General features: G+C 55.6%; 3 protein-coding genes across 3 annotated transcripts; 1 reads left to right on the top strand and 2 right to left on the bottom strand.

The window, feature by feature from the left end:
• Positions 1-3,152: 3,152 nt before the first annotated feature.
• C8A04DRAFT_12670 (uncharacterized protein) lies at positions 3,153-4,889 on the bottom strand (the record flags this gene model as incomplete). Its single annotated transcript, XM_062777412.1, has 3 exons — positions 3,153-4,316; positions 4,383-4,500; positions 4,618-4,889. The coding sequence occupies 3 exons, from the start codon at positions 4,887-4,889 to the stop codon at positions 3,153-3,155; spliced, it is 1,554 nt and encodes a 517-aa protein (XP_062636428.1).
• Positions 4,890-7,056: 2,167 nt separating this feature from the next.
• On the top strand, positions 7,057-8,212 carry C8A04DRAFT_12690 (uncharacterized protein; the record flags this gene model as incomplete). Its single annotated transcript, XM_062777422.1, has 3 exons — positions 7,057-7,246; positions 7,319-7,570; positions 7,647-8,212. 3 exons carry the CDS (start codon positions 7,057-7,059, stop codon positions 8,210-8,212), a joined length of 1,008 nt encoding a protein of 335 aa, XP_062636427.1.
• Positions 8,213-13,838: 5,626 nt separating this feature from the next.
• Positions 13,839-17,140, bottom strand: C8A04DRAFT_37781 (uncharacterized protein; the record flags this gene model as incomplete). The annotated part of the gene is made up of 3 exons (XM_062784007.1): positions 13,839-13,925; positions 14,009-15,204; positions 15,277-17,140. The coding sequence occupies 3 exons, from the start codon at positions 17,138-17,140 to the stop codon at positions 13,839-13,841; spliced, it is 3,147 nt and encodes a 1,048-aa protein (XP_062636426.1).
• Positions 17,141-17,834: the final 694 nt, after the last annotated feature.

Below are 17,834 nucleotides of genomic sequence, written 5' to 3'. Positions count from 1 at the left end.
AAAGGAAAACAAACCGACTCCGACGGAGGAGGTTGGGTTTGTTTCGCATGGGGCTAGAGCCGGGCAATGGAGGCTTGTCGGATCCCGCACAAAGTCCGCCGCTCAACAGCATCAAAATACAACAAAAGACAAGAAGAGAATGAGGCAGCCGCGGCATGCAACGCGGGATCGACGGCGGGAGGAGGCGGGAAGAGCGAGCGAGCGAGACGACAGAGCGGCGGGAGACTCCAGTCCCCATCGGTCTCGTCCCATCGGACTCTGGCTTGCGTGTCTTTTCCATTCAATCCCTCCACGGCGCTCATTCCGCTCACTCCACCACGAAACCCTACCTGTGCGCATGGTGGTAGTGGGAGTAACCCACCGTTCGAGGATCACCTTTCTGTGGAGAAGCCGAGGAAAACGAAAGAGGCGTTGGTGCTAAATTCAGCATTACGCTTCTCTCTTTCCCTCACGTCCGTCCTTTCTCGGTGAAAATCGGGGGCCCATATTATCGAATAGATCGAAGACCGACCCGGACTCGGCATTCTTGTCGTCGATGGCACAGTTCTCAGGCACCGGGCGATTCCAGCGGCAATTCCTTTCATACCATTCTAGCGTAGGGCTGGGGACAAACAATCGGGAGTTTAAGGACCCCAGAAACCCCGAAACCGATGAAAGCGAATTGAAGCAACTCCCTCCTTGCCTAGGTACGTAGAACTTAGCTACGTAGACCGTCCTTGAGTTGCTCGAGTTGAGTACTTACACGAAGGAATGGGTGCCCACACACCCTCCTCTCCACCGGTCACCTAGACGAGTTCCCGGGTGTCCATGCGCCCTGACCGGTCGCCCAATCCATGAGCTGAGCTTGCACTGCATCTTCAGATGCAACGAGAGAGCGGGAACAACCGATAAGGCTTCTGCTGTCTCGAGCACCTACTCAGTCTGAGGAAGGTCTAACCGAGCCTGCTAGTTCTTGTCTTGCAATGCTGTATCTATTTTTTGACCTTGTGCCGGATTTTCCACGGGGCTCGGCACTCGTGGAAGGCCGACGCTTTGTCTTGCATCATCATGGATGTGTTAGTCGTAAATCGTGAAGTGAAAGGCTGGGTTGTCCATCCGTGGTTGTCTAGCTGTGTGACTGCAAGCCACCGCCTCTGTCACATCGTGTGCTTGATGGCATCGTCGGGGCGATACATCGTAGGATCAGTAGCTGATAACCTTTTGATGGAAGGCGTGGGGGATTCGGGGTTCCGATCGGCTGTCTGTCCAGCATTGTTGCGCATTGGATTCTCTGGCTTTCGGGAAGAGGCAACTAATACTTTGTCATTGAGATTACGAAACACATCTGAATCAACAGGAATAAATACTTGAGCAACAAGGTCTCCCAACTGACTCGCAAGGTACCTTTCCTAGTTCTTCTGTATGATGTTGTATCGTGGTGTTGTTTGCCGGTTTATACCCGACCTTGAAGAACGGGAATTACCTGGAACGGCCTTGATGCCTTCGGCATCTCATGTGGCGCCATCCGTGTGATTCCACTCGGCTGGCTTAATGACAATTGTACTGGCGGTGTGCTCTGGGTATGGGAGATAAAAAAAGAAAAACTCAAAAAGCTCACTGCCCACTTCCTCCGTAGAGGTTGTAGACAGCTACGAAAAACCCGGGGGTTTTTCTTGGATGCCCCCTCCCTGAATCGAACTTAGGAAGGGGAGCAAGCGGGCACACCGAGTGTGCCCGCACCCCCCAAATCCACCATCCGCGGTTGCGTATTTGCCGGATGGGGGGGCTGTTGGGAAGGAAGGGCGGAAGGGTGGGTTATAAAGGGCCGGCGTGGGATTTGAGGGCAGGGGGAAGGAAGGTGCACGAGTATGGGCGTGGGTCTGCCATTGGATTGAAGGAGGAGGGAATTACATTTCGTTTAGCATTGGCCTCTGCCGTTTTGGTTGTAAATCTGGTCATGTTAAGACCGTGTCTTCACAACAAGGAATGAATCTGAAGCCATCACAAGGGAGTATCGACTCTAACCTAGCCCAGAGTCAAGAGTCAGCATATCTCAAGCGATGCTTGTTTTGGACCGCTATGTTGATGCGACGTTGGATAACTAACGTGACTCTTGGTGACCTAACGGTGTGTAGTGACTTTACCTACTTTGACTGGTGCGGCCCCTGCCCTCTTCTCCCACGTAGCAACGCTTCGAGGGAAACTCTGATGAGATGGAGCAGGGTCGTGATGATTCTAAGAGAATCTTTCGCACGTGAGCAAGGCTTTCTGTGATAACAATACATAAATTTGGGTGCCAGAAGCTATGGCTATGATCCAGTCGACCCGCGACCCCGATTTCCCGCAGGGTGCAATGAGGAGCTTCTGGTATTCGAGTTGTGTTATCACCGGCGCGCTTCAAGGCGAGGCTAGTTTACCCAACAGGATGCTGGTAGGCCTAGGTAGAATACCCACCTAAGTAGTCACCGAGAAACTAGAATGGTAGAGCCGACTCAATCAATACTATGTTGCAGTTGTGATGAGGTTGGCTCGGGTAGCGACGTTTGGTATGGCCGGAGGCGGGTACCAAAACTTGAGGTACAGAACGGATTCGATGGTTTGAAGTTGTAATGAGTGGGTTTATCTTGCTTCCAAGGCGGGCAGAGTTAAGGCGGGTATACTGTTCATGAACATTCCCTAGTGCCGAAGCAATATGGGGATAAAGCGTGATTTCTAGTTGGCTCGAATTGACGTTTGGCGTAGGGAGTTACATAATTTTCCTCGATAGGGCTCCACGCTGATGCTCCCTTGATGGAACAAACGTCTCGGGTCCGGGATGCGGGCAGCCGCGAGGAAAGATATATGGTCAACTGAAAGCCGGGTCTGGGGGACACCAAACGAGGCTATAAGGCCGTAAATCCGTTGCACAGACACACACATCTGAGTTACTTCATCAGCCGCTGAAGCAGCAGTCGGGACTGTTTGCTCCAATGCATCCCACGTGCCTCGTAACATATTTTTCTCGTCCCCGGTGAAGGGTGACTGCATGTGTCCGCCCTTTCGCTGAAAGGGGCCGAGGGACGGCAAGTAGACACAAATAGCCCGTACTGACCGAGACTACTACGCAACAGGCACAATAAGGTAGGTAGCACGAGGTAACGGCGGAGATAATGGAGAGATGTTGCGGTCGTTACTCAACAGTCACAGCGTCCATACCAGCGTGGGAATGAGACGATGTCTCGGATGGTTTGGACACCAGACAAATAACTGAGCAGCCGGTCGAAGCCTATGCCAAAGCCACCATGCGGTGGGCAGCCCCACCGGCGAAGGTCGACATACCAGTCCAGGCCCCCAGAGGAGCTCTCAGCGTCTGGCCCATCAGATGATGGCTTGAGAATCCCCTTCTGTTTCATGACATTCAAAAGAGGGTCGAGACGGTGCTCGCGCATCGACCCGCCGGCGATTTCGCAGAACTCTGGCACCAGCAGGTCGAAGCAGTCGACGGTTGGGCCGGGTATTCCAGAGAGCGGGGACTGGGTCTCGAGCATGTAAAAGGCCTTGATGTCTCGGGGATAGTGGGTGACGAAGACCGGCTTCTCACCGTTTCCGAGGTGTTCGGCAAGATACCTCTCGTGCTCCGATTGCAAGCCCGCACCCCACGTTGGCTTGTGCTCGAAAAGATCGGACTTCTTCTGCAACAGTGCCACCGCGTCCGTGTACGTGATTCGCGGCCAGTCCTTGAGCATCAAACCGTCCCAACGGTGCCTTACGTCTTCGGCCGGGGCCAAATGCGAACCGCTGTGGCGTGACCGAAAGAGAAGGTCCTGGACCGTCGCCGACTCAATCATGTTGGTGCTTAAAGACCGCAGCATGTCTTCGAGCAGATCCATCACGGGCCCGAGATCTTCTACAAAGCTCATTTCGGCTTCGAGCATGTAGAACTCGCTCAAATGCCTCGAGGTATCGCTCTTCTCGGCCCGGAAGACGGGCGAGAGGGTCCAGACATTACCAACGGATTGCGCAAGCGCTTCCAAATGAAGCTGGGTCGAAACGGTGAGGTACTTTTTTGAACGGAAAAAAGGTTCCTGGTGCAGACCACTGCCCTGGGCGTTGGCCGAGTCCAGCGTATCACTGGCGGGCGTCACAGTGAAGACCTCCCCGGCACCCTCGCAATCCGCCGAGGTGAGGATGGGAGGATGCGTCTGGGTGAAGGATCGTCCTGCAAAAAATTGAGTCAAGGATGCAATGGCCTCGGAGCGCAGTCTCAACAGAACGGCGTTGGTCGGAGTTCTCGGCCGCAAATGTGGCATGGTACGGAGATACTCAGGGGTTTGATATTTCTTTTGGATGGGAAACGTCTGCCCTCGCAGCCCGTCAGAACAGTGTACCTAGGCGCCGTCGACGGGAAGCAGGGGAAGCCATACCTTTGCGTCAGACGGGCCCAAGACCTCGACCTTGTCAACGTGCAGCTCATGGCTCTGGGACGTTCCCGGAGAGGGAACCCAGGAACCGGTGAGGCGGACGGCCGCGCCAACGGCAAGGCTGCGGGGCCGGCGTTAGTACGGATCCGTAGGCAGCTCAACCGAGACATCCGTATGCCGGAAAAGGGGGAGGGTGGAGGGCAGAGAGAGAAGGGGGGGACCCCCTCTTAGCACGTACTCTGAGCCGTGGTCGGGCTGCACGAGAGCCTGTAGAGGGGCCAGAGACGAACCGTCGCCGAGGGCGATGAATTGGTGTGCCTTCATAGACCGGACGGACCGGACGAAGCCGTTGATGGTCACATCATCGGCCTTCTCCTTGGGCTGCCATTGAAGCAACTCGGCGATAGAGCGGGTTGCTTGATGTGAAATGCATCGGTGGAAGCCGGCGAGGCGATGCGGGAGCCAGATACGCGAGACCCTCGACGGCCGAAGCGTCGGAGCGGGCCGCATGGCTCAGAAGTCACCTGGGGGTTGAGATCGATCTTGCAGACTGGGGGTTTCGTGTTGGAGGGCCGGATTCGTCCGATTTCGGCGGCTATTTCCGTCAGGGCAGGAACGCAGACTCTTTGGTCCCAGCGGTGCTTGCTTTGAGATGTTGCTTGTTCACGTGCATGAGCTCATCGAGAGAAGTCCTTCACCGATGGTGCCTGCTGAAATTTCAGCGAAAAGAAACGCGCCGGCGGGTTGCTCCCACAGTAGTGTTGTCTTGGCACTACGGCCGGGCAGGCGCATCCGGCTGGCCGCCCACTCGTGCCACTCCACCTTGGCCCCTGGCTCATACCGATTCGCCCAGAACTACCCAGACCCCGCTGCTGCACTTGCCCTTCTCGAGACCTCGCTTTACGGTGATTGGCTGGACTGGATAAACCACAAAATTTGGAGGGAAACTGCCGCTTGGCATCTCCCTGGAGATCAGCAGGTTCTCCTCCACACTCCATGATCAGGCCACCGGGCTCCTGGGGCTGCTGCGGGAAGGAAGGAAGTAAGGAAGTACCTAAGTTACTGTGTACACTTTATGGAGGTGTGGAAAGTTTGGTGTGGCACCCTGGTCTTTGTGCGGGCTCATCTCCGCCGGTCGTGAATGGCAAGGAGGAGGTCATTTTTGCTTTTCCAAGGCTCGCATCTGCATCTCACGCTTGCATCAACTCAGCTGCCGGGCACTGTGGCTTCCGCCGACCAGCACCACAGGGGGTGGCGAATTCACCCCCCGCTCCGAGACTTGGGTACCGCTCGAGGACGGCGGTTTGGTGGAGGTCGGCTCGTCATTCCGCAGGAGAGCGTCAGACATGCAGTGCTAGTTTTATCTTTTCTCGGCCTCTCGTGGGCTCGCTGGGCATCCACGGCATCTTTCGCAATCTTTACCGCCCGAAACCACGCGCCATTATCGCCGCGAGGCTCTTCCTTCTCCCGGCCCGGGAAGCCGGCATTTACGGGTTATCAATACAGAGGCAGCGGTACAGTACATTGGGCCATACCGTGGACTGAGAAGTTCGACAAAGGCGCACCGAACATCTGTTTGATGCCGGGTTCCTAGTTCGCTCTAGGTATCCCACCCGCCATGTCCCTTTACTAGATGAGATCTGGGGTGAGAGTATTTGCGGCCGGCAAACCGTGTTTAGGACCCGAGTGAATATTGGTTTCAGCAGCTGCCCGGCCTGAGGGCACTCAACAATGCAAGCAACATATCCGAAGGACCCCGATCTAACGGCGAGAGGTAGGGACCCGGCCCATGTCTCTGGTCCCGAGTCGAGTGGCGCGGGAATACCAGATTGACTCAAACTCGAGATGGCGCACTTGCGGCAACACAACAGCTCGATGTGGCACCCGCAGCGCGAGTCCTAGGGTTTCGGCAGCTCGCCTAGGTGACAATTCATGTCTCTCTCATTGCCAGCCGCAAGGAGTCTTCGGCTGGAGTAGTTGGCTGGTGGGAGACGGCTAGGTCGGGAAAACCCAAACTTCAGGTAATTTCTTGCGTTTTCTCTGTTGTTTAGTGAAAAGCCACAACTAGCTGCGGCTTTTGGGGTGGAAACGCAGCAGAACGATGTCTTTTCTGTTGCATTCGCCTGAGTGGAAATGGCCTCGAACGCTGGAAAAAACAAAAACAAGACGGCAAACAGCAAAGGCTACCAAGTTTGAGTGAGGGCAAGTGCCCTGAGCTTCCTTTTTCTCTCTTTCTTTTTTATTATTTACACTAGCAATAACGAAGCGCTGGATCTCTGATATGTCTGAGACCGGCCGGTAGCACAGAGATCTTCTTTACGCAAGGAATCGCAGCACGCGACCCGGTTGTTGGTTGCTGCGGTGGCTCGCAACGAATCGGTCATCTCTGGCTCCTTTTTCTTCTTCAATCTCCTTCTCCCTGGCGGCCCGCATACGGGATATAAAGCAACCCATGCCCCCGACCATCCCTTTCCAGGAATTAGCAGATCCATCAGCATAAGCACCCGACGACCCTTCAACAACTCAGCAAAGTCAAAGTCCGTCCTAGCCCTCACTCTCTATCATCATCCTCATCATATCATCACCGCTACCTAGCCCAACAACGTCTTGCCCGACTGGCTCTTGACCAACTTCTCTCCCCAACGGCCTCGTGAGGACTCCAGCAAGCTATCACACGATGCCTCCTTCAACGTCAAGATCGAAACCCAAGCCGTCCGAGGTGGCCTCGGAAGCTAAGAGGGTCTACATCCCCACCATCAGGAACAACTACTCTTCGACTTGGTCTACCTGCTCGTACATCTACCAACAGCCACTCCTGCAAATTAATTTCACCGAGCGACCACTGGACCTTTCTCCCCCACAGTTCTGTGAGCACTATCATTCTCACTTTCGGATTATGTTGAGGGGGAGGCTTGAGTGCTAACAACCCCGCTCCATAGTTGTCAGGAGTGGCGACCCGGTGAACATCGTCTTAGACTGGGTTGACTCGGTACAATGTGCCATCCCTTTTATCTGCGCGGCCAATGACAAGCGGCCGGGCGGTGACTGGGAAACTGGCGTAGTAGGCTACGAGGAGCGTCTCTGCCGGCGAAGCACCCTCGCGGCGTGTCTTGCAACGCCGGGGGAGGGTTCTCCGGACGCCAGCCACTACCCGCTCCCGGCATGCGCGGGGATATTGTCTCAGCACGTTGGTATGCCAGCCCCTCTTTTCCTATCTCGCTCACTTACTTCCGCCACCACCGCTCACCCGCTGACTCGATCATGCAGTTGTGTTTCGCGGGCCCCACGACAAGTATGAGAAGCTCCCGACTGATCAGTGGCGAGCATTGCCCGTTGTATCGGTGCCCCCGCCGCGCTGGCCCAAACTGACGCAGAACGGCACCAAGTACTCGTTTGCCGACGAGCGGGAGATGGTGATGGAGAAGATGCGCGGCGCGCTCCGCATCTGCGCGTACAACAACTACAGCACCGTTGTGATCGGCGACTTTGGGCTGGGTAACGGGTATCGGAATCCGCCGCAGGAGCTGGCCGAGCTGTGGCGCGAGGTATTCCTGTACGACCCGGATCTCCGCGGCCGCATCCGTTGTGTGGCATTTGTCTTTGAGGACCCAACGCAGAACACCGCGCAGCTGATCCTAGACGACATCGCCAAGAAGTCTAAGGGAAGCAGTTCCTCCTCCCCCTCGAGCCGGCCCAAGACGAAAGGAAGCAGCACTGGCAGCACGCCCACCGACGCCGAGATATTTTCGCGAGTGTTTGCCGAGGCTGAAATCCAAAGATTTCTTGCGGAGCCTGACGCACGATACGGCCTCAACAACCTTCTCGTTTCATGAAGTTCCTTTCTTTCTGCGTTTGGGTTAGGGGGTGGCGTTACTAGGGGCCAATTTTCTGACATTTCGGGCTGGTGGGGAAGAGGAGGATGTTGCTTGATTTTCTTTTGGGAATCTCTCTTATTGTCTGGGCGTGGATACATTGAGTCTCATTTTTGGGGTTTACTTCTCAAGCATTTTAGGCAACGGCTTGGAGGTTGGGTACCACAAGTTCAAAACACTTGGGAGTCTTTTCTTTTTTGGTTGCATATCTCGGTCTCAAACATTACCGCTAGTTTACTTTTTAGTTCACCTCCTCCCTAATGATGACGATAATGTCGATGGTCAGGATACGAAATGGCGCCATTTCCGCGCGTCACTGGGGGTTCTTTTTCTGAGTAAGTCGGTTGGCAAGCGCGCTTGTTTGTCTCAGTCTTTGCCATTGTCCCGAGTCTCCCGGGGGGGAGAGCAGGCGGGCGGGCGGAGGTCCCTGGATAATTGGGAACTGGGGGGTCACTCCTCATCCCTAACCCCGGCTCGCCGAAGATTGGGTCATGAAGTCGCGGCCCGAGAATGCTCGCTGCCCGGGGGAGAAGGCCCGGGGGGGTGATAGTGAGGGGTCGGCAGATGAGGAGGGGCAGGGCTGGGATTGTGACGAGCTGTCAATCCCGTCTCAGACACGGGCCGGGCATGATGATGAAGACAGAGAGAGGGGAGCGAGAGAAACTACGACTAGGACTAGGGAGAGCATTGTGGGTGGGTGACGGGCCTTGCATGAGGTTGATCATGAATGGCTCACGACATTACACGCCCCCCCCTTCTCCCGTTCCCCGAGTCCCAGCCCCTTGGTTGCGTTTGCGTGCGAACTGTGGGAACGTGGACTGATGGGCGCAACCCATTCATCAAGCAACAAACCGCATGCCCCGAAAGGTTGGGACCGACGGGTTCCAGGGTAGGCTTTGGGTACTTGGCGCAGATTCATCCCCGTCGGCACATATTTGCCGCCAGGCTAGAAGAGGCATCGCGAGACCTCAACGTGAGCGGGGATACCTCGTTTGGAGGTGGCTGCAGTTGTGACAAACTCGGTGGGAATTTGTGATATTGCTTCTTTTGGGGTGTTTTTTTTTTTTGGTGTTGTTGGATTGGACCCACTGTTTGAGGGAACCATGCCTGTTTTTTTTTTGGAGGCTCTTTTCCTTTCTCACAAAAGTATTCGTATTTCTTGGATAATTACGGTATGGGTGAACCTCTCTCGTTTCCGTTTGCTACTCCGTGGGTGAAGTATCTAGACTGACTGTCGACAATGGATGCATACTGGGTACTTCCACAGACAGACCTTTGCATATCTCCTCGGCACGAACACAGTGCATAGTGGGTAGGCTGTTGAGCCCGTTGCTTCTCGGAAGCAACGGATGTCTGCCAGGAACTGAGGCCAGAAGAAAACAGATTGACAGGCTTACAGAGATGGGTGGCAAATCTGCGTTTGTTGTAAGGATGACATTGGGTGATTAGTAAACCGACCTCACTTCCTCCATCCTCGACTGCCTGGCCTCGACGAAATAGGATATCAAACGAACGATAGCGTCGCACCGGAAACAGTGGTAAGCTGCTTTGTTGTTCCCGAGGTAGTATATTAGGTATACATGTAACCTCACCGACCCAGAGGTGAGGAGCCAGATCAGCGGGCCGCCGAGATCTTGCCGCGACGAGTCGAGATGAGGTGGGCGAGCGGGTTTGCGATCTCTGACACGACTATCCTAGCTTCGGGTCTTCATGAAGCCGGGCACTAGCGTTTAGCTCGCTGCTCGCGCCGTGAGCAAGTTTCTTGATGAGCAAGCGCAAACCGGGACTTTGTCGTGGTTGTGGAGTCTTCTTCTGTCAGTTTCACTAGCCAGGAACTTGTCTATACTACACCAGTCATCCTCTCGTCTCACTTTCTCATCTCCATTTTGCGACTTGTCAACACCATGGTCTTGACAGCCTCACTAGCCGCCCCGGGTATCGGCACTGCAGATCTGCCGGGACGATTCCTCCTGTCGGCCCCGTACTGGTCACAATACAGGGAAGCGAGGGATTGCTGCATTTGCATCGATTCCCATAGGCCGGAATGATATCCTGTTTGCCGAGGGGGGGGGCTCGGAGGGTTAGGATTGCTGCCTTTCGCTCCTTGCTGCTACCCGTCCAGACCAGACGATCCTCTGAACAAACGAAGACGATAAGAAAGGATGAGTGGCAAGGAGAGAGGGGGGGATGGAGCGAGGGAACGACGAGGTGATACAAGCGTACACGCCTCTCAGTTGGTCGATACCCGAACCGAACCCGTTGGGTAGTTACACAGATTTCTAAGAGGAAAACAAACGCACACCCGTCCGCACACGCCCCCCTTTTGAGGCAGGACCCTCACATAATATGTACGCACACCCAGCTAAATAGAGACATCGTACACAGTATGTACGTATGTACACACAGACACAAGCTACAGGCTGAGACAGGCCGATAGCCGTGTGAGATCGAGTCATACAGATCGGAGATCGTGCATCACGGAACCAAACAAAAGCACCAAAGCCCGACCTCTGCCATGGGTATCGTTACATTCGACATGACACGTCTATCCCAGCAATGGGAGAAAACTCTTGACTCGCGGACTCTGTTGCAACCTTCCCTGCCGTCGTTCTCGTCTCCCGGGGGTTGATCGCGAACCAACCGCGGCGAACGAGAGAGCTGAAGAACTCGGCCGGGTCTTCCGGCAGGCAAAGAAGCCGGAATTGGTAAAAAGAGCTGGCCATTGCAACGTTGGGGATTCCAGCAAGTGGGTTGGCAAGGGTGTGGTCTGCATAAAAAAAAAAAACACCTGACCTTGCGGAAATAATTTGACGTGGGATGTCAAAACCTAAAACCATTTAGTAGATCTAGGGTAGTGTATGTGGAAAAAGACATGGCTATCAAGAGAGGAGTTGACTCCGAGGGAAACGTGACCGGACAAAGACCGAGGTGGCAAATCACTTGGACTATCCAAGACACGCCCTCCGGTAGTTGGTTGATGAAACGGTGACTTACACTAGTCGTCACTTACAAGTGTACTTCGTAATATTCCCTGTGTCAGTCTGTATGCCCCGAGACAACATCGTCAACAGGACCGAGTTATCGGTGATGTTGACGAATTAACGACGGTACGTTATTCCGAAAGCGGGTTTAGCTCGAGAATCCCTTGAAAATAAGACCTTATTCCAATTACTGAGTGCGTTACTACCACAAAACTCCGACAACCTTAATCTCTCGGGCGTGATGCGGAGAGAAACGGCGAGGGCTGTCCCACAGCAAATGATGTGACGAGTGAGTACACGATCCGTATCTAATTACGATTGTTTCAACGACAGTTGCAGACTACCCTACAGTACACTAACCTGAGACCATTAGTCAAGCATGATGAATGTCTGTCTCAGCTATCCCCGCAGTGCCTGTGATCCAACGGTTTCTGAAAAGGGGGCGGGGTTAAAATGAGACTGATGGTGTTGCGTGTTGGAATGTGGAGCAAGTCACCAGACCGATCTACAGATAGACGAACGCTAGATCTAGAGTTTTACTTTTTGCTTGCGACATGATTTTTTTCCCCTTTTCCCTTTTTTGACATTTCTCCATCCTCGACAGGAGAACAGACAAAGAAACAAGAGACCGGGCAATCTGCTCACTTCCCCCCTGTCCCTCCTTAGTGTAAGCTAGGATGGTTGCGAGCTCGCTCATCACTCCTCGACGCTACGCCTGCAGCATCTCATCAATCATCAAGGGACTGACTGACCTCCTTTGTACCCCGCACCCCACTACCCCACTAAAACACCACTGATATCAAGGAAAAAGCAACACTAGTTTTACTCCGAAGACAGGGAGACAGGATCGCAAGGTAACTCTGAACGAGGAAAGGGTCGCGACAGAGTGGAAGCCGCTCCCTTCAGAAACAAGTCTTGAACAAGAGACACGATCAACATACACACTCATCACCTCATCACTGGTTCGAACCCGAAAGCGGTCGGTGGAGTTGTTGCTGAGTCCTGACTGCCCGCCGACCTGCAACAGCGCACGCACACTGCAACGTTGAGGCGGCAGTCAAGAAATTCGCATCTCCTTGGGGGGATGGGACGTGATATCAAGATGGAGGGAAAGAAATGATGAACAGTGGGGTGTTCATAGAAGCTGTTAGACACAATAGATAGGCTAGCCTCGCTTTGCCACGGTGCAAAAAAGCTGCTGCTGCAAAGGCGGATGAGAATGTCTTGGATGCATGTCATCATCGTCACTGGCCCATCACCGTCGTGATTCGACGACAACAGGGGCAATGAGATGCGGCCAGAGGGTCAGCCGGGAGCTCATCATGCAGCACCAAGCATTTTACGCACCCAGCTGGGCATACCATACCGGACCGTACCATAGGTAGGGTAGGGTCCGGAACATATGCGCGACGCAGAACCGGACATACATGGACGGGACATATGCATGTCTCTCATCACCACCCTCACTACCACACTGCCACACTGCTCTACCATTTCCTGCTATCACCGATGGGCAGACATATCTCCCTGACACGGGAATCTGCAAAAAGCGCATTTCCAAAGCAACGGACGGACTATCGAACAATAGATGGAAGAAAGTTGAACGCGGGAGACAGGGTACAAGGGCCGAGATCCTGGTGGTCTTTTGCTTCCCATACAGTTCGTTCGTTCGTTCGTTCGGACGGTGCTCGTATAGATCGGATTTAAGCCAGCCACCCCTTGAAAAAGAAAGAGGGACAGAAAGAAAAGATGAGTAGGAGGAGCGGGGAGACCCGCCGCTTGCGCAAGTACCAATTCCTTCCCTTCCAAAGAGAAAAGATGGATGGATGGATGGATGATGTAACGTAAGAAGTCATCGTGAGGAAGAGAGGACGGACTGGACAAGGGAATGCGGCTGAGGTCAAAGAGGCGAGCTGAGATTGACAAAAGAGGAGGAGAAATTCATCACGGGGGCGAATAACCATCATGAAATTGTATTTTGTTGTTGGTTTGGATTCAGCTAGGGCCAGTTAGCCAAGCCAACTAGTCGAGTCAATCAGCAAATTCACGTCCTAACGTTACACACACTGATAGCTTGGGAGTTATCACGTTACCATTTGATCCTTACCATTGATCGCATCATCCCATCACATGAGATCGTCAGGAAAATACTTAGCTGCCTGGGAAGGTGTTGTCCATATGGGTACCTGCTCCGTCAAAGTCTTTGAAGGACAACTGTGTAACTCTGTAGCGGGGTGGGTTTAATCAGGGGGCTATTGATACACACCTTGAGAGAGTGTGTGGGTGAGTGAGAGAGTGAGAAGTGAGAGAAGTACACTACAGTGTGATTGAGAGCGGGAATCAGGCTTGGTTAGCATCAAGACACCAGCACGTAAAAAAACTCAACACCAATTTCAACCTTCAAAAATTCTGGTATCACCGTCTAACATAGTCACCACTCTCACTTGCATCTGTTTTCCGCTTGCATAATGGCTCTCCCCCCCCATGTGTGTGCTGTATGCGTATATACTTCCTGCTCCATCCATCTCCCAAACACCCAAAAAGCCACTCAACCCAAACTTAAATCTGTCCTTTTCCCTACCAACAACCGGCATCACGTTTGGGATCTACCAATATGACGGCCGCAGCCCGGCAAGGGCCGTCATCGTGGACGACGACTCGCCCGTGTCCTCGCGTTTCCTCTGGCCGCCGACCTAGATAGACAGACACACGGTTAGTAAAGAACCTCAAAAGATAAAGAAACGGATCTGGGCTGGGGATATATAGAAAGACTCACCTCCAACTGCACCCCCTTATGCAAATGCACCAACCAATCGACATAACTCTGCGCCTCATTATTCCGGTCCTCCACCAACAACCTTGCAAACTCATACTCTGCCCCATCAATCCCCTGCCGCGCCAACTGCAGCGCCAACCCCTTCGACCCACGCAAGCTACGCAAAAACTCGATAATGTTCCGCACCTGCGCATTGAGGTGGGTGGACAGCACGGGCAGCGTCGAAGTATATGCGTCCAGGCTCTGCAGCGAGGTCTTGTCTTCACCAAACAGGTCAGCGATGAGATTGGGCGAGGTCTGCGCGTGCATCCATAGCAGGGCCTGCTGGCCATTGTCAACAAGATAAACACCGCCTGGTTCAACGCGGGCGAAGGAGGCGCGGATGGCGGGGGGCATGCGCAGGTGGCCGCCTGTGGAGGGGTCCGGGAAGCCGTCTTCGGGTTGGAGGTTGTGGAGGGGTATGATGCGTGGGTAGAGGTAGAGGGACAGTTCGAGGGCGCCGATGTGGCGGATCAGGCGCATGTCGTGGACGCGGCGGTCGGAGGTCTCGACGCCGCCTTTGAAGGCGCGGGATTTGAGCAGGCCGAGGACGTACATGGAGAGTTCCTTGAGGCGTTCGGGCATGACGAGCTGGCCGGGGGGGTGGGCGTGGGCGAGGAAGTGCTTGCGGTAGTTGGCGAGGATGTCGATAGTGCGCTCGGTGAGGCCGAGGCGGATGTCTTTGAGGGCGTTGTTGGAGGTGGCCAGGCGGGTGGAGGCTTCTTTGGCAAGCATGGCGTAGACGGCGTCCTGGTCGATGAACTTGACGCTTTCGCGGGGGCTTTCGCTGACGCCGGCGATGACGTTGACGCAGCGGACGCGGCGCTGGCCCGAGGCGGAGGTGTACAGCAGGGCGGCCTGGAAGTGGACGTCGAGCTTCGCGTCGAGCTTGCCGTCGTAGCGGAAGGTCACGCCGAGGGCCTTGTCGGCGTCGATGACACCGATTTCGAGGTCGGCGCCGAAGGTGTGCTGCACAAAGTTGCCGTGGTAGTCGGCCACCTGCAGGCCGTTGGAGCAGCGCACCTTCATCAGTGCCTGGTAGCCGGTCTCGCGTGTGACGGCGTGCTGGATCTCGAGAGACAGCTTGGTGTTGTCGCGGGGGGCGATGAAGTTGGGGTAGTAGAAGCTCTCGCCGCCGGTCGTGGCCGAGATGTAGCCTATAAATAGCGAGAATTAGTAACTACCCCTCAAGACTAACAAGCTTGGAGTTGAGAAACACAAAAACCCACCAATCGTGGCAATGTCGAGATACCCCCCTGACGGCGCAGCCATAAAAAAGTCGACGCCCACCCCGACCGACACCATCTTCTCGGCCGCCTTGCGCCAGGCCGGGTGCTCCGTGCTGAACAGTTTCTTATCCGGTTCACCACTGGGGTGCTTGCCGTCATCACGCATAAACAGACGACCCGGCCCCCACGTCGGCAGCGCCGAGATGGAGCAAAAGATCTTGCCGCCCGTGGTCTCCAGCGCCGCGATGGCCGCGTTGAGCGTCGACAGCAGCGCCGGCTCCGGGTTCTTGATGGTCGAGAACATCTGCGGCAGCCGCGTCAGCAGCGCGCTGATGACGGCGCGCGACTCGTACGGGTCGACGAACAGCCCTTCGCTCAGCGGCACGAACGGGTCCTCGATGTCGGGCATGATCATCATCTGCGCCTGTTCCAGCGTCGCGCTGACGTTGTAGAAGTGCACCTCCTTGTCGAACGTCACGAACCCGACCTTGGCGCCTGGTGGTATCCTCCTGCGCGGCTCGCCGTTCTCGTCCTTCTCTTCTTCACCGTCTTCCCCGGCTCCGTACAATGTACGTAAGATACCGTCGCAGAAGGCTTCCAGAAACCCCTTGTTGAACGACTCCTGTGTGACGTCGATCAGGAACAGGTAGCGCAGCCCCACGGGCTCGCGGGTCCAATACTCTTTGGGGACCACAAACTCGACGGTGCCCCGCGTGAGCTCGGGTCGCTGGTCACGGTCGACGCGCACACCTTGCGGGCTTGTGGCGCAAAAGTACTCGGACGGCGTGTCGTTGGCGTAGCCGCACAGGTTGCATACGAACTTGTTGCCGCCGGAGCGGAACATCATGAACGGGTTGATGTAGGCGCGGCAACGGTGGCAGCGCGGCGGGCCGACGTCCCCAAAGTCCAGCACGGGGATCTCCAGCTCGCCGGCTTGCAGCGGTGCTAGGGGCTGCAGGATGAGGCCGAGCGGGAGCCCCGTGTTCTTGAGGCCCTCGGCTGTCGCGGGGATGTTGTTCAGCGTCAGCCGGGCATACTTCGGCGAGGCGTTGCCCTGGTCGAACGCGACAAAGGACGTGGTGGCCGGTGGGGGGACCAGCCGCTCAAAGGTCGGGTACACGTTGTTGAAGAAGTGCTGCTGGACGGCGTCGCGGGAGAGTGGCACGCTCGGCATCTCGTCGGGGGAGACTTGGTTTTGGCCCGAGGTAGGGACCACAGCGGGCGCTGCGGGCGCTGCTGCGGCGGCGGCATCGGCAAAGCCGCTTCTCGCGGCGAACTCGGCCGGAGACGCGGGCGCAGGCATGAAACCCGGGCTGGCGACGGGTGCTGGGAACTGGTTCATCTGGGGGCTGAAGCCGGCCGCAGCACCAACACCACCGACTGGAGGTCCTGGCGGGGGCATGCCGTTGAACGCCGGGGCCGACCCCACGGGCGCCTCAACGTTGTGGTATGCGTGACGGTCCTTCTTCTTCTTCCGGACACTGCTGGTCCCCGCGTCGGCCCCGAGGTTCATGCCCCCTAGTTGTGCGGCCAGACCCCCGTCGTCTGCCGGTGACTGCGGCCCTTGTGCATATCCTCCCTGTTGCGCGTACCCTCCAGGTCCTCCTGGCCCTCCTGGTCCGCCTGGTGCTCCCTGGCCGTAGCCCCCGGGCGGGGGAGCGCCATAGTATGGTTGCTGCTGTTGCTGCTGCTGATACTGTTGGTACTGCTGCTGCTGTTGTTGTTGGGGCGTGCCCTGTTGGTAGGGGTTCGGCGCAATGGGAGGTTGGAACTGCGGCGGGGCAGGCTGGCTCGTCCGGTTCGGGTCGTTAGGGTCGAGGTTCTCGCCCTGGCCGAGGGCATGGTACATGGAGTAGTCGGCCATGGCGGGGAGTGAGGATGAATCGGGATGCAAGAATTCTAGGAACTATAAAAACTATAGTCGGACAGCTGGGCTATCGGATATGCCGTGTTCGATCGGAATCGGGAGCAAATGTCTCGCCGAAGTCTTCTTGTCTGATTCCTTGTCGTCTGTCGAAAAGTGTCACCGGGGACCCTGTTCGTGTCGCTTGGTTTGGCTCATAATCGGGATACAGAACTATGGAGCTAAGTCTTCTTCCCTGCAACCCCGCGCTGAGGAGCAAAATCAAGACGAAAAGGGCAAAAAAGGCGGAAAAGTCGCAGGTGTTGTGGTGCTTTGCGCAAAGGTTCTCCTAACCGGATCCTCTGAATGTGAAAGCGGCAGCGGAGTGGAACTCGACGAGAAGCGGACGCCGACGTGGAAGTTGAAAGTTGTTGGTGGAGTGGGCGGGTGGGATGGATGCCCTGTGAGAGTTGTCCCACTCGGAGCTCCAGCTGTCCTTTTTCGTCGGCCCAGGCCCGCCATTTGGTGCACGGAAGCCGGGGACCCTCCGATGGTTTGGTTCCGTGGCCGCAATTGGGCAATGCCCGGACGTTGAGATCTGCCATCTGCCACCGCCTTTGACCGCCTGCAAGTGCGAAGCTTGGCGTTTGCCGGCCGTCGCGTGCCAGGCCTGACGCGACAACCAGAGCCTGGAATTGCAGCTTCCAAGCACTAA

The sequence above is a fragment of the Dichotomopilus funicola genome (genome assembly GCF_033296635.1).
Source record: "Dichotomopilus funicola strain CBS 141.50 unplaced genomic scaffold C8A04scaffold_37, whole genome shotgun sequence".
Classification (NCBI taxonomy): Eukaryota; Fungi; Ascomycota; class Sordariomycetes; order Sordariales; family Chaetomiaceae; genus Dichotomopilus; species Dichotomopilus funicola.
The sequence above is the reverse complement of the archived record's forward strand: the minus strand, read 5'-3'. Positions and strand labels throughout refer to the sequence as shown.